General features: G+C 38.7%; 1 protein-coding gene across 4 annotated transcripts in view; it reads right to left on the bottom strand.

The window, feature by feature from the left end:
• Nucleotides 1–25,915, bottom strand: part of HAPLN1 (hyaluronan and proteoglycan link protein 1) — a 75,170-nt gene that overhangs the window by 16,113 nt on the left and 33,142 nt on the right. For 3 of the 4 annotated variants that reach the window (XM_073887699.1, XM_025866594.2, XM_073887693.1), the window contains exon 2: nucleotides 17,146–17,271. In XM_073887699.1, the coding sequence (XP_073743800.1) occupies nucleotides 17,146–17,245 (100 nt within the window). In that variant the 5' untranslated portion in view covers nucleotides 17,246–17,271. Of the gene's footprint in view, nucleotides 1–17,145; nucleotides 17,272–17,862; nucleotides 17,927–25,915 lie in introns of those variants that run through there. The other variant, XM_073887689.1, reaches the window with a different exon arrangement.

Here is a 25,915-nt window from a genome sequence, read left to right on the forward strand (position 1 = left end):
CTCATGGTTTGTCTCCCCTTCCGATTTCCCCCCCTTCAGTTTTCCCTTCCTGCTATCTTCTTTTTTTTTTTTTCTAAAGGACTGGATTTTTTAAAAGTTTAATTTGTAAGTCACAGAAATTTCATATTTCTATTAGTGAGTGTCAGTGACTGTGACTTGAAAGATTTGATGCCCTTCAAAGACCATAGTTGTCTCCAGGGGAAACAGCAGGGCCTCATTATTATTTCACAAATTCTGCTGTGAAATCCAGAGGACATCACTCAGTTTCACCAAATTATGAAAGCAACTGCATGACCAAACAACTCATCTTTGTATTGCTGTGTCATTTAGATGAACTCTTTCAGACAATAATAGGACACAAGTAATTAGCTGCAGAAAAACAATGTAGAAATATGGTATTGGAGTATTATCTATTCTTAATTCTTTTAAAAGTATAATCATTTTTTATGGCAGTTCATTGCCAAAGAAATACACGTGACAGAAAAAAGAGAAGGTGTTATGAAGTTTGTCTTTTTACAGTGAATTGTGGATTGTGCAAAATAACTAAGTCTTAGTGTTGGTTACTTTCTCATTGGGGTATGGATGAATTAGGGTCAAGATTTTTGAATTTCCTAGACTAATAAAATGTAAAATGCAAAAAAAAAGAAAAGTGGGCAATATATTTAAGATGGCTAAACAAGGACATTAAAAATACTCCTCTCCTGGGGCGCCTGGGTGGCTCAGTCGGTTAAGCATCTGCCTTCAGCTCGGGTCATGATCCCAGGGTCCTGGGATTGAGCCCCACATCGGGCTCCCCACTTTGCAGGAAGCCTGCTTCTCTCTCTCCCACTCGCCCTGCTTGTGTTCCCTCTCTCACTGTGTCTCTCTCTGTCAAATAAATAAATAAAATCTTTAAAAAAAAATACTCCTCTCCTAAGAAAAAAACTGCCAACATCATTTGAATTCTTTTTATTGAGGTAAAAATGTACATAACATGAAATTTGCCATTTTAACCATTTTTAAGTGTATTCAGTGGCATTAATTACTTTCACAGTGTTGAGAAACTACCAAAATTTTTTCATCACTCTGAAGAAAAAGCTAATTCCTTCCTGACATTCCAAACTGGTAGGCAGAGACTCAGTCATCAGCTCCATGATGAGTCATTTGAGAAAACTGTACCAGGTTTAAAAAATGGTTCCTTATTTTTGTGGTATTTGTTGCCACTTGGCGGGTTTGGATGTGTAAGACTCACACTGTGGAAGGTGCTAGTTTCCTGTGGGTAGACAGACTGGTGCTAGGGAGTTTTCATTGGAGCCTTGCTTGCCGGCAGGCATTTTTGCTGCAAATCTTTAGCTGCATAAATAATTGGCCATAAGGGAATTTTGCCATGAAAGATAAGACAAAACACAACAAAACAACTGGTTGCCCATTTGGTTTGATAGTTTGTTGGTTTTGTCAATTGGTGGACAGTTTGGTTTCATTTCTCCATTGATGCAATATTCCCATTTTATGTCATATAAATCTTAGCCTTCATACAGCAACACAGAGTTTGAACCCATGTTTCCCATAGAACTTTGGAATGTCTATTAAGGGACAGGTGACAATATGCCAAGAACAAACAACAATGTAGCAGACTTTTACAATGCAACACAAAGCTCAGTTACAGGGGCGCCTGTATGGCTCAGTTGGTTAAGCAGCTGATCTTGATTTTGGCTCAGGTCATGATCCCAGGTTCGTGGGATAGAGCCCCTTGTGTGGGCTCTGTGCTCAGTAGGGAATCTGCTCCTGTACTCTCTCTCTCTATATATATATAAAATAAATAAGTCTTAAAAAAAAAAAAAAACCTAAGTTACAAATGTGCATTCAAGTATTTGGAAACTGGTCAGTCTCTTAATGAAGGAAGAAATTTTATCGAAGAAAGAAAAAGTAAGATGCTGAACAAGGAAATGAACCAAGAGCAAAATACATACATGCATACATACATACATACCACACACACAAAAAGGCATAATACCATGAATGAAAGACTCTGAAGACGAGTGCTTAGGTGTAATCCACAGAATAAAATCAGTTCTTTGCTCAGATTTGCCATGACTCTACACACATTTTAAATGTATTCAAATATTTTGTATTTCATAATAAAATCTTTTTAATTTTATTATTCATATTTCATGTTTCATTATATCCTTTTAAATGAATGTCGCTTTTTAAAAAAGATTTTATTTACTTATTTGACAGAGAGCGACACAGCAAGAGAGGGAACACAAGCAGGGGGAGTGGGAGAGGGAGAAGCAGGCTCCCCACTGAGCAGGGACCTGATGCAGGGCTTTGATCCCAGGACCAAAGCTCGGTATCATGACCTGAGCTGAAGGCAGATGCTTAACCCACTGAGCCACCCAGGTGCCCCATGAATGTCCCTTTAAAAAATTTTTTTTGTGATTTTATCTTTTATGGCACAATTGCCTTACCACCAATCAGACCATGAAAACGTTTACGGCAAAAATGCTTGTGGTGAAGACCCTCACGGCCAAAATACCAGCCATGAGCCAAACCTGCTGGAGGATGAGCAAACGAGATGGGTGTATATCCTTGTGGCTTTGCTCACCCTAATCTTCGGAAAGTGATCCGTGTGTCTCTCTGGGCCATACCTTGTTAACACTGTTCCTCGGGCTCCAGGGTAGTGCCTGGCAGGCGAGGTATCTCTGCCTGACATGGGCTGGTGCTGCCCAAAGCCTGAGCTACCTAGGGCAGCAGACATGGGGGGCAGGTGCATTTGCTTTATGTCATGATGTAGTTCGAAGATGAAAACATTTTATAGAAATGATTAAATATACACATGAAAAACCCCATAAGCAGAATACATTGGTTAGACATTTGTCTCTAACTGTACCTTACTCCTTACACTTGAGTAGACTACATAATTTAGGAAGAAATTAAGGAGCATCTTACTCATTCACCTTTAACTCTGAATCATGAATCTGTTTCCGTCAGGCTGGAATGAATCTAGTTTTGTCCTGAAGTTGCTCATCAGGAGTCCAAAGGTCCCATTGTTTGGTCATGATCTTGTTGTGTGTAGTCAGCTGTGCATCAGAAACTTTTACGAGGGCCCTTTCCGCTGTCCTGGCTGCCCCCCTCTCTCCCCACTCAGCCCTTAGTGTCCTTTCGGAGGGCTGGTTGCTCTTAGTCTGTCGGTCAGTCTCCTCTGGGCCTCAGCAGCTCAGGAAGAGCTGACCTGAAGAGGGCGGAGGGCGAGCTCTAGTGAGGATCCGCTCTTGCCCTCTGTCCTCTGGCCCCTTTCCCACGTGTCCTTTCTGGCAAGACCTGATGATGCGGGTTTGAGACCATCTTGGATTTGTCTGCAGCCCACCTTTGCTCTCATCTGGAGCTTCAAGTCTGACCTGAAGACACATAAGGGTGCCTGTGCTGCTTACCATTTGTATAAATTCAAAAGACACAGTTACATTTGCTTAAACTAGATGAGAGGATTTACAGGAGACGCAAGAAGCTAATGACTTCGGTAGCCTGTGGGAAGGTGAGGTGGAGATCTCACAGAGGAATTTTGAGAGATTTTCATTGTGTATACTTAGATATTTAAAAAAAAATTGAACTGTGCAAATAAATCACCTATGCTCACACTAAATAAAATAGTTGACAGAATTTAGTTGACAAATAAGTAAGCACAAAACTTTGCCAAAAGTATCTCTGGAGAGATATATAAGAAACTGGTAGCCACGACCACAGTATATTGTTGTGATTGCAGGATTACACGCTTGCAGACCTACGGCTCTGTTAATAAAAAGGTTATCTTTAAACATGTCTTCAAAGCATGCAAATTTTACTTCATTTTCCCTATTCTTTTAAGAAACCATTGACCAAGGTACTGATTGTTGTCTAGCTTTGACTATAAAGGAAAAGTCCAGTGCTAAAAATATGGTAAGTGAAGACTGCTCTTTGCTGTAAAGTCATTGTTGCCGTTTCTCACCATTTGTGACCCTGCCTTTTGGACTCAGAGGCTAGAAGAACACACCTCTCTCCACACTGCCCCCAGCCGGGGCTCCCCTTCTCTCTAACTATTGTATAATGTGTGCCCTGCTAGCTCCTATCAATCTACAGCTAAATCAAATTGCCTAGAATTGGGGTTTCACAATGTCCTTAAATGGCATGTGTCCTTTCTGTCAAGACCTGCATTATCTGCTGTGATGTGCTATGGAGCTTGCTCTTGGGTATTGACCATACCCATCTGCCTTCCTTGCCTTAGAGCTAAATTGATTCTGTAATGGGAAACTGCCCAACACCAAACTATAGTATTGTTTTGAGTGATGTTTATCATGAATGTGTACCATGTTATTGTCTTATCCAAGTTTCATAGTAAAAAATAAGGATAAATGTTATCATTGTTTTGGAGCCTCGAGGTTGATCTATGGCACTATTTGGAAAAAAAAAGATTTTTTTTTTTCCCCTGGTATGGTAGAACTTTTTCTTCCCACAGGATGTCTTAGACAAAAATTTGCCACATAAATCTGATAAAAGGTGAGCTTCTTTGCTTGAAACAAGCATTGGGAGGCTCCAAGTAGTTTTAGGGGATCCACTGTTTAAAATTCTTTGTTCTCAGAGGTAAACCTGAAGCTGTGTTAGTATCCTAAAAGATATTCCGTCTCTTCTTCATCTTTTTTTTCTATTTACTAGGAAGAAGTAAAGTGTGATGAGGGTGTCTAACTCTGTCTGCTGACTAAGTTCTTTGTGGGTTTTGCTTTTCCACGTTCATGATTCTTTCATCTGTTTTTTTGGTAGTTATAATTTACTGGTTAAGCTTATGGACTCTTGAACTGTGTTATTTAACTTTTCTGTGACTCAGTTTCCTCATGAGTAAAATGGAGTTAAGCCACCTTCTTCCTAGGTTTCTTGTGAGAGTTAAGTGAGGTGATTCACTAAGAACTTAGCGTTGTGCCTGGCACACTGGGAGTTCCCAGTGGCTCTTACTGCCCAACATTTACTGAGGTCCAGAGTGTGGCAGGTATGCGAACTGGCTGCTATCTTTGACATTGACTTCTTTCCTGTGCTCTTTCTGAAGATAGTTCCTAGAAGGCATTGGTTCCTGAGAAATCCACATCTCATCAACTTTTGATGATTCTTCTAACCTATTAGTGCTGGACAGGACAGGAGTGCCTTCAGGAACACCACCTTGAAGCCTTTTCAAAAAACCCTATATATATATATATATTCCAACTTCTTCATGTCTCCTCCATTTCCCTGGGGGTTCCAGATAGTCTTCATTTGTGGATAGGGATGGCATGTATTCATTTTCAGTCACCGCCCCACCTTGCCTCTCTAACTCCTCCTCAGAATCACCACGGTGGTCAGGTTTCTCCAAGAAATAGGAATGGTTCTTGGGGCGCCTGGCTGTCTCGGTCAGTTAAATGTCTGCCTTCGGCCGTGTATGTTCATACACAACACAAAATCTACGCAAATTGCCTCACTTGAATTGTAAGACCAACTACTCACAAAGTAGCAGAAGAAAGGTGCTGTATGGAACGCTAAAAGATCACAGAATTTAGGGACGCCTGGGTGGTTCAGTCGGTTAAGTGTCTGCCTTCGGCTCAGGTCATGATCCCAGGGTCCTGGGATTGAGCCTGGCGTCGGGCTCCCTGCTCGGCAGGGAGTCCGCTTCTCCCTCTGCCACTCCCTGCTGCTTGTGCAGTCCCTCTTGCTCTCTCTCCCTCTCTCTCTCAAATAAATAAATAAAATCTTTAAAAAAAAATAGAAATAGGAATACCTCTCATAAGAATAGTTTCTTCAGGGGCGCCTGGGTGGCTCAGTCATTAAGTATCTGCCTTCAGCTCAGGTCATGATCCCAGGGTCTTGGGATTGAGCCCAGCGTCGGGCTCCCTGCTTGGCGGGAAGCCTGCTGCTCCCTCTCCCACTCCCACTCCCCCTGCTAGTGTTCCCTCTCTCACCGTCTCTCTCTCTCTCTCTGTCAAATAAATAAAATCTTAAAAAAAAAAAAAGAATAGTTTCTCCAAGGTCCAACACTGAACTTTTTTTTTATACTGATTTGATTTCTTCTGAGACATAGTTATATCAATTGAATGGAATAAAATGAGAGCCATTTTTACCCACTGATTGACTCAACAGTCTCTAAGAAAAGGCTTAGACGGAAGCTGTTTTAGGAGCATGAAAGCAGCCTGCCTAAGTTTGAATCTCAGCTTTCCACTTAATAACCATATGACTAGGGGCAAGCTTTGAACCTCTCTCAACTTCAGTGGGGATAACCACCTTCATACAGAGCTGTGGTGGGGACTAAATGAGATGACCTAGGTAGTGCATTTTCTCTTGTGCATCACACATAGTTTTAAATGTTAATATTCACTAATTAGTATTATTGCCATTGCTAAGTCCAATATAACTCGCCCCAGAACTAGAGACAGTATTGTTATCAACTCAGGGTTATCTGCTCTGGTTAATAGTTTTCAGAGTTTAAATTTATCTATGTTATCAAAGACTTATGCATAAAAAATAGTAATTCTTATAATTTTAGACTAAAAAACAAATTGGATTATCACAGTGATAGATTAAGGAATATATTACAGGAAAAAATGAAAAATAAAATTTGAGTATTTCACTAATATGGTCAATGACATTCTTAATATAAACACACTTTCCAAGATTTTAATTGTAATACAGGTTTCTTTCGAAGGGTACAGGGAAACCAAAGCATTAGCATGAGTCATTCTTCTTCATTTGGCTGTAATTAACCACACACTCTTTAATTATTGGAAACGTGTCTTTATGTGGTAAAGGGCTAGAGCTCAAATCTACTTGACTCTCTGCTCAGACCACTTCCACTTTGTGGTGAGATGTAAGGTCCAGTTATCCATAATTTGCAGACAAGACATTGTTGGTTTTATACACTGGTATAGTTAATGTCTTCACTTAGCATGCAAGACATCAAGGTAATACCATCACAGAATCAATCGTGGAGGCAAAAGGGATCTTTTGCTTCTTAATAAACAATGAAATTGATAACCTATAATGTGTCCAGTGTTGAGAACCAAAACAAATGAAAGCTAAGTTGAACGCAAATACCCAGGTGGGCAGCAGGGCTGAGGGAAGTGACGCGTGCACCTCGGTGCTGAGAACACCGGGGAGTGGAACAGACCATGCCAGTGCTGTGCACGCATGCTCCATTCTGAAGGGGAGCAGGGTATTGGTTCCCGCTGATGTTGTCCAGTACGCATGGCAATTGAAAAATAGCAGGTCTTTGGACTTTACAACAGATGTCAGAAATGCAGATTTTCATGCAAATGTCTCCTATTTTTAAATGCTTGCAATTGATTTAGATTTTTTAAAAAAATTACGTGAGAAAAAATAAATATATGACCTCTGCATCCTCTTTTCACCTTACCTGTTGTTGCTAAGATTCTCCAAAGCTCAGACCAGGCTAGCTCCTTATCTCTGCCTTCATCTCCTCCTTCTCCAGACGTTCTCAGCTGGTCCATGGCTAAAAATAGCACTGTGTGCTAATGATCCCAAAACTTTCTAGCAGCATACTTTTCCCTGAGTACCAAATGAGTAAATCCATCTACCTGCTGGGCATATGTTGGATGCCGAAGGGACAACTTGAGTCCCTCTTCCCCTGCCCAAACCCGTCCTTTCCCTGATCTTCCTCAATTTATTTATGCCTCCATCATCCATGCATTCGTTCAAGGCAAAAATCTAGAAGGTGTGTTTGATATATCCCTTTCCCTTAACCTCTATATCCAGTCTGTCAGCAAGTGCTGCCATCTCTAGCTCCTTTTTCTTTGTCCCCCTAATTGGTGGACCTCTGTCTGTCTCTACCACCCATCTCCACTGCTAGCATCCTGGTCCACACCACTATGATTTCTCACCTAAACTACCTCAAGACCCTCCGAAAGATCTCATCTTTACCCTTGGCACACCATAATCCAGCAGTCATGTGGTCTTTTGTATTTGTAAATCATCTTACAGCACTCTCTTGCTCAAAATCTTTAGCCATTTTTCAATGTTTTTAGAATAAAATCTGAACTCTGTACTATAGACCAAATATAAAGTACTATGGTCTCCTCCTGCTTACTCTTTCCACCTCATCCCAAACCATACTCTCGTCACGGTGAGACTGCAGTCCCCTCAGCTTCTTTCCAGCTTGAAAACACCATGTTTACTCCCATCTCAGAGAATTTTCATTTCTCACTCAGTACCTGGAGAGCTTTGTCCCTGGCTTTTGATGTGACTGGTTCCTGCTTACTATTCAGATCTCAGCTCACAGAACCCCTCCTGACTCCCCTCTAAAGCGATTCATCCCATGACCCTTTGGGGGCCCCCTCTTTCCCTTAAAAACACTTTTATATTAATTGTTTATGAGTTCATTTCTTTCACTGATTTAATTACTGTACAGGCCAATATTAAATAGATATAAGAAAAGGGGCTAAAGTTCAAGAAGCTTGGTCTTGAAGCAAGGTTGATCTTAATATATTGTGGGCAGTCTATAAAAACCTGTTACTTTATTCATCTTTTAGGATAAGGTATTTTTTTACATGAAAACAATTTCAGCGAAGTACAGTACTAATCATCTAATCAGCTTTTCAGGACTTTAAGCCATAAGACCCTTTGTTAATGATTGTGCCATAAAAGACAAAGTGAGAATTAAAAATATTCATATGCAGGTTTTGGAGATTTAAAGCCTGTCAGCCTAATTTATGACACTTTTCAAGAGAAAGTAAGAATTACTCATAACGCACATTACACAAGGGAAGAAAATTTTAAAATTTACCCCTCTCCTCTTAAAAGAAAAGCAAAAAAAACAGAAAAAAAAGACCCTTGTGTGAAAATGTTAATTATTTTTCCTAGTAACATTATTAGTCACAGATAATCATAAATCCATAGTGAAAAAATATAGTCATATAACTAAGAACATAAGAAATTTACGTAATGCCTATTGCGACTTGTAAGGACACCTACCTATCTTTAACTGCCATATCTCTCGTTCACCTGTGCCTTCACTACCATTCAGTAACTCTGAGCCAAATACACAAACACAAACATCATTCCCAGTGCTTTCTAGGAACAAGGCAAAGCAAGGAGGCAAAGCGAGCACCGTTACAAATAGAATCATCTAGAAGTGGGAATCTGCTCACTTCAAGGATATGTTTTCAATGGTGTTCTTATTTTAAATTTATAGTCTCTTTTAGGAGCAAGGTAAGACACTCTTTTTCCCACCTTCTTCACCTAATTGACACACTTGACTGTAGTGAACGCTCCCTGTTCTAAGATGCCTTGTTAATTTCATATGCGATGGACTGTGGACTTTCTGTGTTTTTACCTGTAATGTCCCTGTCCCTTTTGAGTCGACAGTGTTTGGAAAAAGTAGGGAGAATTCTTGTTTAAGTTGTTCAATAAACTTTAATCCATAAGTGTGTGAAAACATACTGCTCAGAACTTACACATGTGGTAATTAGTCCCTGAGTAAACACTGAAGTCAAGTAACCAACATGTGTAATTAAAACAAGATTAAAATGGCTACTATTTGTATTGGCTACTTGATAATCATTTTGGGGGGCACACATGTTTATTGCTACTACAACACACACAAAATATTTTTGAAGAAATTTTATAGAACTTTTAGATTTCTTATGCTTTCAATGTCTTCATTTTGAAATAAAAATATTTCCAAAGATTTATCCCCCCTGTGTATTATCACTTTGATAACCTCTTAATTGAATATTTTAACAGCATTTTGGTAGATTTTTCTATGCCAGAAGACTTTCCTGAAATAGTAATTTTCCACTTTATGTTTAAAATAGTCAAAGAAATAAAGAAATCTAAATCTATTTTTTTCTTGATACCTAGTAAATTCAGAGAAACAGCATGTTAAAATTAACATTAAGCCATTAAGCTGTAAGTCAGTGCTTTAGCTGAGTCAACACTGGTTCTTGCAAAGTTGCAACCAAAGGGAAATCTTCTCTGTTTAATGGATTTTCTGGGTACTTGGGAAAGTTTCCAAATAATTATTGGCTTCCCGCATGATTTGCCCAGTTCAGCATCCAGAATGGAACAGAGAAAGCAATAGCTGGTAGTGTGAATTTGTTGTTACCTGAAGAGATTATTAAATGTAGGTTTTTATACCTGGAAGTAGTCTAAAATGTATTGCTTTAATGTGCTTTATAGCATAACACAGAATCAGCATTCTAGGTTACTCAATAACAAGTTTAGAAATATTCTTAAGATGTATTTCATGGATTTAAATCTACTACGTGATAAAAAGTTCAGTGAGTATGGATATAAAGTTCTAAATAGTAAGAGTTTTTTTGTTTAGTAGCTAATTACTCTTTTCTCTATATTTCTCCCCCTGTTTATTACTTATTTTATTCCTTTTTGTCACCTTTTTCTTGTGCTGATACTCTTGCCAGCAAGCTCACTGAGGAGATGGTCTGGCCTTCCTCAGAGAGTAACCCAATGCTTTGCATGAAAGAGGCCAGTGTTTATTAAGTGACTGCAGATTTTCTCAAAAGGACCCACAAATGCAGAGAAGACTAGGGCAGGGCTAGCAGATGCAAAGTTGGTATGAAAATACACATATTTCTGAATCCAGATGAAGGAATTTATAGAAATTGTATATTAATCTATAATCATTTCGTTCCTTGCCTTTTCTATTTATAACCATTAGGTATGCATATATGTATATACACACATATATGTTTAACTATATATGGGTGTGTATCTAATGTAGCCACTATGTAGTTGAAGAAAGGTGTTGTCATGTTTGACATATCTATAGTTTAAAGAAACTGATATTTTGTATGTTTCTGTTTTAAAAAAAGTAATAAGATAATGCTGTCTTCTCTCTGTAGCATTCCATAATTTTCCATCCAGTTATGGTAGTTCCATATTCCTAGCAATGTCTGTCTCTCACTAGATTAAAAGCTGCATGAAGACAAAGACCAGGTATTCTACCCCCAGTGCTTAATGGAGGAGGAGCTTGCTGTAGGCTGAATGTTTGTATTCCTTCAAAATTCATATGTTGAATAGTGATCCCCATGTATTGGTTTTTAGAGGTAGAGCCTTTGGTATGTGATTAGTTCATGAGGGTGGAACCCTCATGAATGGGATTAGTGCCCTTATAAAAAAAGACCCAGGAGGGGTCACTTGTTCTTTTCCATCATGTGAGTTCACAGAGAAAAGACAGCCATCTATGCGCCAGGAAGCTAGCTCTCATCAGACACCAAATCTGTCACTGCTATGATTTTGGACTTCTCACCCTCCAGAACTGTGAGAAATAAATTTCTGTTGTTTATAAGCCACCCCAGTCTATGGTACTGTCTTACAGCAACCCAAATAAATGTATATATGTATGTGTGCAGTATATGAGTATTTTTACATATATATGTGTATGCCTGTATATACATTGCCTGCATCGGGGGACTCATTTATTATATTCATATGGTGATATTCTTAGTTTGATCAAATGATAAGCCTGTGTTTAATATAATTGGTTCTTGTTATTGTATTTGGCTTTATGTCCTGTCATAAACTAGTAGATTTTAGAAAGGTCATCTAATACTCATGATGTTACTAATTTTTATAATCTCATGATTAAGTTAGTTGATATTATATAGCCAATAATTTCTAGATTGAATTATTAATATTAATTACTAATAGTGTATATGTTCTGAATGCAGTTTGGAAAATATACCTGATCTTTGTGGATTTTACATTTATGGCAAATAGCATTACCCTGCCTCAAAAATATAAAAATGAATTAATTTAACTTTTCAAAACAGACTGAGTCCAAATGAGTTTTAAGTGGAAGAGAGAAAATTAAGCTGGAGTAACACTTATCCAGTTCTCACATGAAATTTTGGCTCTGTGGATCATTTGTGATCATACATTATTAAATTCACTCTACCCCCTTCGATCCACTCCGCACCACCAGATCCCTACTCTGCAGATATTACATAAGGAACAGGATAGCATTGCAGTGGCCATTTGTAAATTGGATACTCTTCAAAGCTTCATGCACACATCAGGAAGATTGCTGCCTCCTGCCCTGGGTGGACTCTCGTGGAGTGTAAGATGCTACGTGCAGTGTGAGAACCATGCATACAACCGCATTTGCTACCAAACTCATAATCCTCTTCCTCATCTGCCGCATCTCATTCCATGCGCTGGAAAGACATCTCTGAGCTTTGGAAAGACTGACTAGGACTTGATTAGTAAAAGTACCTGGATTTTGGCCCTGGGTTAATTCAACAAAGATATATCGACCAGCTACTATGTGCCAGGTCATCGTTTAGGTGACTGGGATACATCAAAGATCCCCACCTACCCTTGTGGAGCTGAGGGACACGCGTGGCAGAGATGGATACAGTTACATAAAAATAAGTAGAATAGTAACCCCAGTGCTGTAGAGAAAAGGAAAGGAAGGTATGAGAGGGATTGGAGTGCCAGAGGAGGGGCAGAATGCAGTTGACAGGGAGAATTCATCAAGAAAGTGGGAAATGACCCCAGATTTGAAGAAGGGGAGGAGATTAGCAGAGAGAAACTTCCCCCATCAGCCATGCCACCTGGGACAAGCAACATAAAAGCTGTGGGTCTTGATTTCCTCATTGGTATGATGGGATATTGATCTAGATGGTCTACACTAGTTCTTTTTAAGTTCTTAAATCCCATAAATGACGATTTAACTTCTGCCAACATTACAGAACAGAAGCAGTCATATAGTGTTCATCCAGCCTTCACCATGTGTCACTAAATGCTATGAATGCCACAGGATTTCAGAAGTCCTCATCATGATAGTAGTCATTTGGAAGTATCTCATTACACTCCTTCATTTTTCGACAAACATGTTAAGCACCTACTGTGTGCCAAGCACTACTATACAGTTAGGGTGTTCCAAAGCGCACAGTGTGATGAGGCAAGGGAGGCGTGTTAGCTCAAAGGGACACATGTTACACTGGAGCAGAGGGGTTTTTTGGGACACACACTGGATGGAGGGGCCAATCACACTGAATGGGAGTGTCCACTTCCCACGGGGCTTCCAGATATACATTATTTTTTCCTCTTATTATCCTTTCAAAAAATTTAAAGTAGCTTATATGTGTTCACCTTACATATTACTTAAGTTTGGAAAGCTTCAGTTTCCACAAGGAAAGTAAAAATGATCAGATGATGGGGAAATCTTAAATTGTGAAATTAAAGAGGACAAAGAAGGCAACTTAGAAAATATTTACATCCTTAGAACTAAGGTAATGATATGGTTCTGTTAACAAATGAATTTGACAAGTTGACATCTTTCCACCAGTATTTGTGCTCCCTTTTATGTTTAAAAGTCATTTTTTTTGGTCGCTGTTATTATTTTCATTAATATTTCCCCATGTTTTTATTTAAATTCTAGCTAGTTAAAATATAGTGCAACATTAGTTTCAGATGTGGAATTTAGTGAATCAATACTTTCACACAGCACCCAGCGCTCATCACAAGTGACCTCCTTGATCCCCATCACTCATTTAACCCACCACCCCCAAGCCCATAAAAGTCAGTTTTCCATGACGGTTAGGAAGTAATAACCGTGACAACAACAACTATTATCTATCAGGAGCTTATTGTTTGCCAGGCTCAGTACTAGGCACTTTTCTATGTATTATCTAATTTAATTCTCACAGTGCTCTGTGGAATCTGTGATCATGCCCAGTTTTCTAGATGTGGTAACTGAGACTTGAGATGAAGTTAGTTGTCCAAGGTCTAAAACCAGTAAGTGGCTGTAAGGCTAACAATCTTGAACTTGCCATCAGAACACATTTTCTTGAACACCAGAGGCAGGAAGTGCTGGCTCTCTGACCTGGGTAAGGTCAAGCACTTCAGTATACAGTGTAACTGTAACTACTTTGCTTTTCACATTGGTTAATGGGCAAGTGGTTATAACATTTCTCTGCTGTCTTAAGACTTGTAGTTTAAAAAGTGTATTCATCACCTCTGAATTTTTATTGGAAATTAAAAGTCTACACAAAGTGTTTTTGGACCTAATCCAAATATGTTAAAAATTGTGCTTCTGTATGATTTGGTACTCCATACAAAATTCTTCCTAATGATCTCAAGTTTCAAAGGATTTAGAAGTTGTTTAATGAGGCACCTTATGAAATGAGGAGTCTAATCCATTAGTTGAGAGTGTTAGGGAGAAGACATTAGCTAAAGCTATCTCTTCTTGTAGAAGTAATTGAGGAAATTACCCTTCCCTAACACTGAGGACAGTGTATGATATACAAGTGAATATACTGACTACGCATTTTCAACAGACTTCATGGACAAGTGGAATTTGCTTTCTCGTGTAACCAAATTGATTGAACAAAAAAAAAAAATAAAAATAAAGGGAATGAATTAGTACTCATGCAATTTTATTTAAACCTGTGTTTTTCCCCATGGGAAGTTGGGAGAGTTCTCATCACGAGAAAATGCTTTTCACTAGAAACGCTTTGCACAGGGACCTCCCCTTGCTGTTTTCCCCCCCCGGTAACCTGACTTTTTTATTTTTATTTTTTAACCCAGATTAAGTTTCTTGAGCCTATATCTCTATGAAAGTTCCCACAACAAAACTGGGAGGAAGCCCTCAGAAAAATAATTAGGTAACTCTTAGGCATGTGACTCAAGAATGTCTTAAAGTGTTGAACATCTTTATCATGGCAGCCAAGGAGAATTCGAGGATGGTGGGCATTATTCCTCTGGTATTATTTAGGCCTGGAGAACTTATAGTACAAAAATAGAAACAATGAAAAATGGGAGATAGAAAAATTGTTTTTGTAGTAACATGAATTTTGAACAATTTTCTTTTTTTTTAAAGATTTTTATTTATTTGACAGAGAGATAGCGAGAGAGAGGGAACACAAGCAGGGGGAGTGGGAGAGGGAGAAGCAGGCCTCCTGCGGAGCAGGGAGCCCGATGCGGGGCTCGATCCCAGGACCCTGGGATCATGACCTGAGCCAAAGGTGTCTGCCTTAATGACTGAGCCACCCAGGCGCCCCTGAACAATTTTCTGTCACTGAGAGAAGCTCATACTGCTTATCAGTCCAATTCAGGAATTTGAGATTTAGATTACTAATTTAATCTTCTGACTGTAAAATTCATATAAAATTTTAGGAGGATTTCAGCTCCCTTAAATTCCTTCTGGGCCAAGTTTGATAAATAACAGTTTTAAATGTGAGAAAATAATATAGTATTTCAGTATGTAGTAGAGGTCATCTGCTTCAGTGATTATTTACTGGGCTCTATGGTTCACTTTTGCATTATAAAAGACCACTGAAATTATGGCAGACCGTTTGGAGGTATTTCTCTGAAGGACTGAAGAATATGAAAGTTCAATCTGAATGCAATCATAAAGGAAAAAGAAAATGTTTTATTGAATAAAAATAACGATGATGGGTATTTAGAGTAATTTTAAAATAAATTTCGACTTAACAGATGTAGCATCATAATCTTGTCCCAAATCACATTTCAATATCCCCAGCTTCCACAAGCAAAGTATAGACCTTGTAGTTTTATTACTTGAAAGCTGTGAGTAACTTTCTAAGCATATGAATTTATAATTAAAATGAAGTGGACTATTATGTCACTTAAAAAATTGTGTAGTATATGCAAATGATCTGGATAATTCTGATCATTTGTGTCAAAAATGCCTTTGCACTAAATTTCAGCAGAGTATATGGGGTTGGAAAGGCTGGAGCAACAGAACTTTTCCTCACTGAGAACACTTGAGTCTGACTTACAGACTCCCCAGGAGTATTTTAAAAATGATATTTTCATACTCTGGGGGCAATTTAGACTAAATGTTTTATACATGGTTAATAATGTAATAGGAATTTAATAATTACTTGAAACCACAGCCAAAATTTATTTTACAGAGGATTTAAAACTGCTATTGTTAACGAGTAGGTATTACTATTTTGGCTGAATTGAATTCTACAATTAGATGTTAAAGGATGTTATCCCTCCTCAAGAAATCTCTGTGTGTAAATACCGTAAAGCCTTTGGAAGACAGCTTGGATTCTACTATACACATTAAAAGAAATAGCTGAGTCAGCAGCTTGCATAGTAAAATTTACAATTATATAATTCCTTTTCACGGTCCAACATTGGAAAACATAAAGCTGTGGGAAGCAAAGAGAACTGTAAGAGAGATGTCTAAAATAGCTAGACATTGTCAAATTCAGAATTCTATTTGTGTAGTCATAATATAGGCAGGAAAATACTTCTAGCAAGACTTACACTATCATTTGACCTTCACAAATCATACTTTCCAACAGTGGATGGCAGTTTTCTGAGAGTACACTTTTGACCTTGAAGATATAACTTAATGTTTTATGTCTCTTGGCAAACTTAGAATGCCTCTTGTCCCCAAACTGAGTTCATCTAAAATTAATATCATCATATGTTTAAGCTGTTATGGTCTATAATTCTTATTTGAATTATTCAGCATCCAAGGGCAAAGAGAGACACTACAGCTCCTTTAAAACTCTCTTTTTCTTATTGCATAAGTCTCTCAGCTTTCTTAATGCAGGATGTCCCTCATCTGAAGCTGGGACTGAGGAGACAGCTGCATTTTACTGCAGCCTCAAATCTTGCTACAGCTCTCAGGCTTAGCATTCAGCCGAGCTGAAAAGAAATATGCAGGAGCAATATACTGGTGGATGGGAAACTAAAGCTTTAACAGAGGAGAGTGTCAGAAAGTGAGTTAATCTCTCTTGAACCTTAGCTTGTCTCACTTTCATTTTCACATTGTTTTTCTTGATGATCACTCTCACAGAATGACCTTGCATCCTAAGTTTTACTTCCTCTGGCTCCCCCCTCTCGCTTACGTTTAAATAAATTGATGCCCTGCATTCTACTTAGAAGATAGCAACTGTACTACAAAGCCTTGAACAATGGCATCAACCCCCCTGCAGCTGGACATTCGTAAGCCATTCCACTTTAATCATCCTCAATTCTTAACCCTACTGTAATGCAATAGCAGTCAAAAGCCGGAGAGCATGTTCATCAATTAACAGAAAGGAAAAGAAAAAGTCAATGCAGCAGAACTAAAATTGAGAAGCACCAACCAAACATCCCAACTCCAAGTGACTTGAAATTAATTTGACTTTCATAAGAGAAACTGTGTTTTCTTACCTTGGACGTGAATAACTCTGTCATGATCTAGAGTATAGTTGTCTGAATGATGATCAGCCCAGCAGATTGAAATCAGCACCAGAAGAAGTAGACTCTTCATCTTTATAACCCAGGGAGTCTTCTTCACTGTGAGAGCATCACATACAAAGAGGCTTGTGAGATTTGGAACCCTTTGGAGTGTTGCACTGCACTACCTATTACCGCCTTATCATCATAGAATGGGTCTGTAAAAATATTTAACCCAATCTGTTCAGAAAGTTACTGTAGCTGTCTTTGGGAGCTGAAGACTGCAGCTTTGAACAATTCCAGTTTCCCTTATGTAGCCAGAGTCCAAACAGTGTTTAACTCTATCTTTGCAGAATTGTAAATCTAGAAATTTAAATCAGTGTTGTTTTGATATAAAGAGTTATAGTCAGTTACAAAAAGATATGGCAATGATATAGAAAGACTTTAAAAAATATTTAAATCTCTGAATTTGAAGTATTACTTGACAGAACAACCATTTGATGTATCTATAGAAGAGTAATCGCTGGTCTAATTAGAATCTTAAACCAGGGCAAATAAAGAATATGTGCTTGAAAGTTGACATCATCATTCTTTTTACATGTAGCTTCCTGAGCAGGTTAGATTTGCTTGTTCTGAATAAAAAAAGAAGACCAAAAAAAAAAAAAATCCCTGGTGAAGCAAAAGCAACACATTTATTACAGATTCACTTACCATCTTAAACCGTGCTTGGGTCGATGGTGAAGAGTTGAAAATGAGAGACAAACTAGGTTCGAGTTGTGCATGCTACCACTGCAGTCATCCTGATTGATTTTTCATTCATTTCTACCTGAAATGCTGACGCACCAACTCCAAGCGCCAGGTAGGGTCTCTGCAGTTGGTAGAGGCACAGCCGGCTGCAGGCAACATCCCTGCCAGCCTCCCGGGCAATAAGGCGGATGAAGAGCAGAACCGGACAGCACAGCGCAGCTCTGGTCGTAAGTGAAAGAGGCAGGGCCATCGCTGGGTTGTCCTTTATTGCAAGACCAATTTGAGAAAAGGGGACATGGTCCCCCCAAACTTTGTCATCTGAAGGACTAAAAAGTGACTCCAAGTGGTGCAAGCCTCATGACCTTGGCTGTATTTGCCAGGCAAGAATTTCAGGGTCGCTCCTCTGTTTTAATGTGAAAGCTGAGGCAAATATTAACAAGGGCTTTCTTTTTCTCTCATCACATAGCAGCCCTAACAACACTTGGCTATTTTTAAAACTGAAATTGCACAGTACTGGCTTCTCACACTAATTTGTTTTTTCCAGGAAAGCTTGACTCCCTGGAATACTTATTAAAGAGCTTTGAGTCTGTTCCTGGAGTTCCTTGCAGGCCAGCCTTGACTCCGGAGCCTGATGATAACACGAGTCACGGGTGTCCCCTGTCTCTCCTGGGACAGAGCCACCTCCCTGCATTCTCCCCTCTAAAACTCAGCATCGCTGGGATGCCTATGGCTTCAGTCGTTCATGTTAACTTTATTCCTTTTCTTTCTCTTCCTTATGTCACAGAAAGAAGATGATGGATGAGCAAATTAAGAAACTTACTTTTTTAGGAAACTCAGAGTGTCAGAGTGTCACCTTCAAAATTCTACCTGAGTTGCTAATCTTATTTTCTGAAGTTCACTTGCTTGTTCCTCTGAGGGTTTTTGGGAAATAATGATTTTTTTGAAGCTACAGATGTTTGTCCATAGAAATATTACTTACAAATATTATCAGTTTTCAGCCCAGAATTGCACTTTTGGTGAATAAACATAATAAAGGTGATCTTTTGGAATTTGGGATGTCATTGGGGCAATTATATACATAAAACAATGAGCAAACCAGCACAAGAGGTATCGGGGGCTCTCTGCTTGCCACAGGAGTCAAAGGAAAGGAAAATGTGGAAGAGAGTGTGAGGAAAGCATACAATTTCAGCAGTTAAAGAAAGGAGAAATTCAAAAAGTGAGGGATCAGAGGAATAGAGGCGGAGAAGTTGCTATATTAATTTTCCCATTGGTGTGGTCATTTACAGCATAATTTACACACACTCACACGCCCACTTTTAGACTTGTGCATCCTACCACTACAGTCATCCTTATTTTTATTCACTTTTCTTCAAAATATATTACACACAAATTTATATATCTCCTTTAATTCCATACCATAGTATTAAAAGTTACATCACCAAGGGTTCGTCCCATTGAATTAACATATTAACTGTCCAAGGACTCGGTTTTTAATTGCAGACATCCCAGGTGGTGTGGGGGTGATAAATAACAATTCTAACAGCAATTCCTTTTAACTGAAAGTCTATTTGCCAAGTGCTATGCTAAGCATGGTACCTGCAATGGTTCATGCAGTCCTTGAGCTCATGAGACCAAAACTTCCATATTTCCTGATTCAGACAGTTATCTTGCTGAAGGTCACATATCTAGGAAGCAGTAAAGTTTGTATTTGCTTTCAAGCAAAAGCAACACCTACTTTAAAAAGTTGCACTTACTTTTCTGAAAGTGAAGCTTAATGTGTTCTTTGTTTAATTGCCTTGTTTATTTAGGCTCTTTAACTTGAACCTACTATGGTCTTAAATCCTTAACTTGTGTTATATGTCAATATACATTTTTTGCCCCACGACTTACATGGGAGAAGTTAGATGGTATTTTCTTTAACATGACTGTGCCCTGCCTCATTCCTATTCATTTATAATATCACTGGGTGTCATGAACACTGCTTTGATGGCTCACATGGGTATACACACACACACACACACACACACACACACACCCCATCATCATCATCTTCAATTTAAAAAGGATATTGCACATCTTCAGTGATTTGTGAGTAGAAGAGAGGCGCATGTCAGTGAGCGCTTCTGAGCACCCACCAGGCATTCAGGCACTCCTGGTAGGAGAGAGTGGGAGTTATCTTTGCTACCCCAGCAGTGAAACGACTGTCTTACCAAAAGAGGTGAAACTAGACAAACGAACACTAGGGACACGATCTTCAGTGTTTAAGCAAACAGCAGTACAACATGAGGTACTGCACAATGGATGGAGGTCCTTGAGGACAAGGGCTGTGCCCATTGTCTGAGTTGAGCGCTGGGCCTCAGTGAAGGACGCCTCAGGCATAGCGGGTGGTCTTGCGAGTGAATGAATGGACTCCTGTTTGTTTGCATTTTGTAACAATCTTTTCTCTGGGTATCCAGCTATGTTAGGTAAAAAGTGTTCGTTTTTGATATGAGTAAAACTTGGGAAATTTGGGGGACTTTTATACAACCAGTTATTACCAGCCTTGAACTAGTGCTCAGTTTAGCTGCAACTCACACATCAATGGTCTCTTTTTACAGCCTCCCAAGCCTTGCTGCCCCATACTACAACCAGTTTCAAGAGGGGTTCATATGGAAATATCTGTGTTCTTGGTCAAAGACCTATGATGGGACTGTAATATTACAGTGTTGCTTGGGTGATAATTAAACCACTATTCAGAAGCAAGATACTGTGGCCAACATAAAAGTCTAATAGTCTGATAGAAATAAAGATATACTAATACCAACAGTCTAATACCAAAGCGGCCAATTGCTAGTCCTTAAACTACTGTGTTAAAATTAATGCTAGTGGGGCACCTGGGTGGCTCAGTCGTTAGGCGTCTGCCTTCGGCTTGGGTCATGGTCCCAGGGTCCTGGGATCGAGCCCCGCATCGGGCTCCCTGCTCCGCGGGAAGCCTGCTTCTCCCTCTCCTACTCCCCCTGTTTGTGTTCCCTCTCTTGCTGTCTCTCTCTCTCTCTGTGTGTGTCAAATAAATAAATAAAAACCTTTTAAAAAAATTAGTGTTAGGATGGTAGCTACACTTGTGAACACAAGGTAATGTATAGACTTGTCAATTCACAATATTGTATCCCTGAAACTAATGTAACATTGCCTGTCAACTATACTTCAATTTTAAAAAATAATAATAAAATTACTGTATTAGGTAGTGGGGAACTAAGCCAGTTGGAAGGCACACATGCTGTTTGCTGTGCTACGAGAGAGCTAGGCCACATATTTCCTGAGCAACTGCTACATGCTAGCAACTGCCCTGGGAACCTCACCCATTTAATTACTATTTCTCAAAACAACCCAATTGAAGAAGGATGTTATTTTTTTAAAGATTTTATTTATTTATTTATTTATTTAGGAGAGAGAGAGGGAATGAGGGAGGGAGAGCAGAAGCAGGGTGAGGTGCAGAGGGAGAAGCAGACTCCCCACTGAGCAGGGAACGAGATGCGGGGCTCAATCCTGGGACCCTGGGATCATGACTTGAGCTGAAGGAAGATGCCCAACCGACTGAGCCACCCAGGCGCCCCAAAGAAGTATGTTATTATACACATTTTATAATTCCAGCAATAGAGTCAGTGTGGTGGAGTTCCAAGCATGTAGAGAGGGAGGTCCTGGGGATCTGGGCAGTCTGACCCCAGAACTTGCACTCTCCAGCGCCATCCATGAGGTCCTGTGTGCCCTGAGGAACGCTTTCGGCTGTCCTAGCTGGTTCTCTCAGATCCCTTACAGTTCACACAAGTCAGAATGCTGTCCCTCATCCCTCTCTCCCTGGGTTATAGGAGTAGCACTTACCACCGCCCTCTTTGCACAAGGCATGTTTGAGTACAAAGTCTCAATGCTTTCCTCACTGTGTGCCCAAGACCCAGGACCTCCCTGTGCCAAGAGGAAGAATGAATGGAAAACTGGACCTGGGAGAAACAGCTGTAAGGACTGAGGCAGCCAAGACTGAGGAGAGTTTAACACTGTTTCAAGAGTTACCTGTATTATTATATGGAGGATGGTGAGAGTTACTTTTTTCCTCCACTGAGGACATAATGAACTAAACCAGGTTTCAATTTAGCACTTGAAATTTAGTTTAAAAATTATAAGAATCAATGCAGTTTGCTAAAGATTGAATAAGAATCTCATTTAACAGAATTACATTGAAAGAGACTGAATCTTTTTCTCCTTGGTATCTTTTAAATCTGATCCAGTTATAGGTAGAAGAGGGTTCATGATCAGTGTTTCTTAAAAATTGGTCAGCGGTGCAGTGAAATGAAAAAAAAAATACAAAAGAAAGAAAAGAAAGAAAGAGAAGGGACTGCTAAAGTGCACTTCTTCATTAGGTTACATTAATTCATTTAAAAAATTTGGGGTTTTTGTGAAGTAACTTTTTTTTTTTTTTTTACCTTATTGCTGTTAGAATGGCCTCTATTTCATGGAATTAAAAATTGTAGGCTTCTCAAACTGTATATTTTTTCATGTTTAGCAATTTAAAAAATGATAACCTTACCCTGGCTCCTCAGGTGCTCTGCTGTTGTTGGTTGGCTTTGTTTTTTGCTTTGACTCTCCAGGTAATGTGTGATCCCGGAGGTCAGACCTCTGACCCAAAGGATAGCTAAAGAATTCAGACTAACAATGCATTTGAATTGTTTAGTGCGTGGAGGAACAGTTGATTCTTTACCTAAGCCCCAGGATGTATCGCACACAATGGGGTAATGCAGAACTGCTTGGAATATACCCAACGCTCAAGAGAGAAGCCATAACTAAAAAAAAAAAAAAAAAAAAAAAAATCTTTGTGCAATGATACAACTCCCCTCAGGGAGTGAGTTTATATAAACTTCAAATGAACATAGCATTTTCCCCTGTTATCTTGCATTGTTCCATGAAAGCACAGGCTACTGAAGAAGCTAAAGAGCATTTATGATGCCCTGAATTAGATGGCCAGCCATGGGCCCTTTCTAATCTGGTTGTGCTCAGTCTTTGCTTCCTAGGATCCTCATGACTCTCAGAATAATCTGCATCTTAAAATTTATGAGTTATTTCTTTTTCTGTTCTTCTGTATTTTGAAATCACCTACTTTATCTCCATTTTTCCTCTAAATTTTCCATCATTGTTTTATCTTTTCTTGTTTTTCTTCTCTCCATTTCTGCATATGAATCTCACCCAACCTCTCCATTTTTCTCTCCACTTTTCTCCTCTTCCTATGTTTTATAATATTTATCACATTATTTGATATCTGACACAATCGTATAAACCAGTAGCATGTCCATTGGAGCTCTCCTAGGCAGGTGGGGAGATACGGTGTTAAGTGTAAAGGAAGAAAGGGAAAATTTCGTTTCAGTCCTGGCTCTGCTATTTTCTAGTTGTGTGATCCTGACAGAAGTCATTCGGCTGCTTTTGGGTCATGTGTTTTTAGCCATCAATTGGAATAGTCAATGACAAATGTCAATGTCTTATACACGGTAGTTAATTAGTTACTATTGTTATTATGTGATGCTTTTCTTTCTGGAGAGTTCAGGCCCTCCATTCTACTCATATCGCATTTTAGGACTGTCCTCAGTAAATAAATTCATGGATTTTAAAGGGTTAATATCAGTAATGCTTGTTGAAATAGCAATTCAAGTCACTTACTGCTTTTGGCTGGTTATTCTTTGCCATCTCTCTCTCTCTCTCAGAGAATATTGATGGAGTTAGGGACAAACTCAGCATCCCTTCCTTTAATCAAAGTTCATTTGTTCATTAACCCATCTGAACCTGCTTTAAATAATTCTTGAGATGAGAGTTAGACTTCCCCCCAACCAGTTTTATGAAAGAATTCTGCAGTGGTTTTGTCTATAGGTTTTCCAGAACAAGTTGAAAAAAGGCATACATGAATAAAAGTACAACTTGTATTTGGTGTTCCATATAGTGTTCAATTCTGCAAGCTTTTGTTGAATACCTAGGGTGTGTGGGGGAAGCAGTGTGTACACATATTAACAAGCGTAGGGCCTTTTCTTGTTTCCAAGTAACAGTCTGGCATTGCTGAATGAATAAATGAATAAAGCACGTACAGCAGGATTCTGACACTTCTAGGTTGTAAACTATGTAAAACCCTAACCTTAAAGTGATGCTTAAAAGTTGCGAACATTTCATTCAAAATTTTTTTGCATATGATACCTTTACTTGGAATTGTGTTCTCTATCCCAGCTCACACTGAGGTTGGGGATGCATTTCTAGGTATAATAAAGATAGTATTATATACTTATTTTACATCTTATTTGACTCATTTTTCTACAATGAAAACAGTAAGCAGAGTACACTAGGCCTCTCCAATTTTGTGGTGTGTCCTTTTCAGCCAGGAGTCTCTTAAAATGGGATAATACCACTGGACAGGTAGTTTCAAAATTCACTCCTATGACAGGAAGAAGAGAATATAAGTTGTAACTCTAGTAGATGAAGACTTTCTTGTCATTGTGTGCTCTTAGTGAATTTTGCGTGTAGCCGCATCATACAGGTGGGATGGCAAGTGTACTCGGACATACCAACTCATTCTGACAATACATACTTAAAAATGTCTGTTTCCCTGTGCATTTACATGGGCAGTCAGTAAGACTCTCCTCTCTGGTGGCTCAGGGGGTATCACAGATTTGCTCTCAATATATTCCAATATTCTAATTCTAACTCTAGTGGATAATTCATAATATGTTGGAGAAAAAAACTGGTACAACAGGTAGACAAGAAGACCTATGGTTTCCAAGTTCCCGAGGGTAGTAGAAATGGCTCCAGCAGGTTTGGCATGTTGTGGCCAGCTCTGTCTAGATATCATCCATGGGCTTCTCACAATCTACTCAAAAGCTTTTCAGTTACATGAGATTTCTAAGTTTTCAGGATTGGGCGGGAACATGTCTTCTGTAATTAATAGTTTTTTCTTAACCGGATAGTTGTCAGTAGAGGAAGTCAATAAATACATTGTTAATGTATTAACAATGCATTTTGATGATGACAGTAATATTAAAAGAAAATCAACCTCTTCCCTTCTATTTATCTTTGGAGAATGTAGCCCACATTTGGTGCCCTGAAAACCATAATTTTACCATAGAACATTAAAAACTAGACTGTAATCGATATGAATCTTATATTGCTATGCTTTTATAGGTGTATCCTTCATGGAATACAGAAGAAAATATTCATTTTCTATCATTACACATAAAGAAAATGGTAAAAAAAATCAAACCACATCATGAAAAATTCTTAAAAGATAACTAAATCTGTCAGGATAGAAATTAACATTGCTGCCCCTTCTCAGGCTATCTCAGAGTTACTTTATATTTTAATGCGTTCAATACCGCCACAGTGTGTTGGCATTATAACAATGACTGGATTATGGGACTAATAAATCCACATGGTAGAAGTAATTTTGACTAAAATAAAAGCTTCACTAAAATTTTCTTCATTTCTTCTGGCCAAGAGTAATTTCCCCCAAAACCAACAATAAAGCATATACATATGTTAGCATCATTCTGGAAGAAAAAAAAAAGCTTTCTCTAAAAGTGAATAAGTGTACTCTAAAGACTATTCTTGCTAGGCATACTTGTGTAAGAAAGACCTTATTTTATAATTTATTCTTTGATTCCATGATCAAAAATCTCAGTAGTGTCAACAACAAGGCATTATATTGAGTAATATAAAATTAAACTTCAAAATTTTTTTCTTAATGTAAAAAATCAAATGACTTATTGTCATTATCAGTAATAATAAATGATTTCTGAACACTCAACAAGGAATTTGGCACTACATTAAGAACCCCGCAAAGGTAGACATATTTCCTAGTGAATTGCAATTCAAATAGAACTTAAGCACAGGCATTTAACAGACTGAAAGGCCCCCTTTAACCAAAAATGTATAGTAAACTGGTTTTTCTGAAACACTCTAGTAGAATGAATATATATATATAAAAGAATATTAAGAGCTTAGATTGTTAACTCATTGT

This window comes from Callorhinus ursinus, unplaced genomic scaffold (genome assembly GCF_003265705.2).
Source record: "Callorhinus ursinus isolate GAN/ISIS: 27379988/994484 unplaced genomic scaffold, GSC_fseal_2.0 scaffold3, whole genome shotgun sequence".
In the NCBI taxonomy this organism is placed as follows: domain Eukaryota; kingdom Metazoa; phylum Chordata; class Mammalia; order Carnivora; family Otariidae; genus Callorhinus; species Callorhinus ursinus.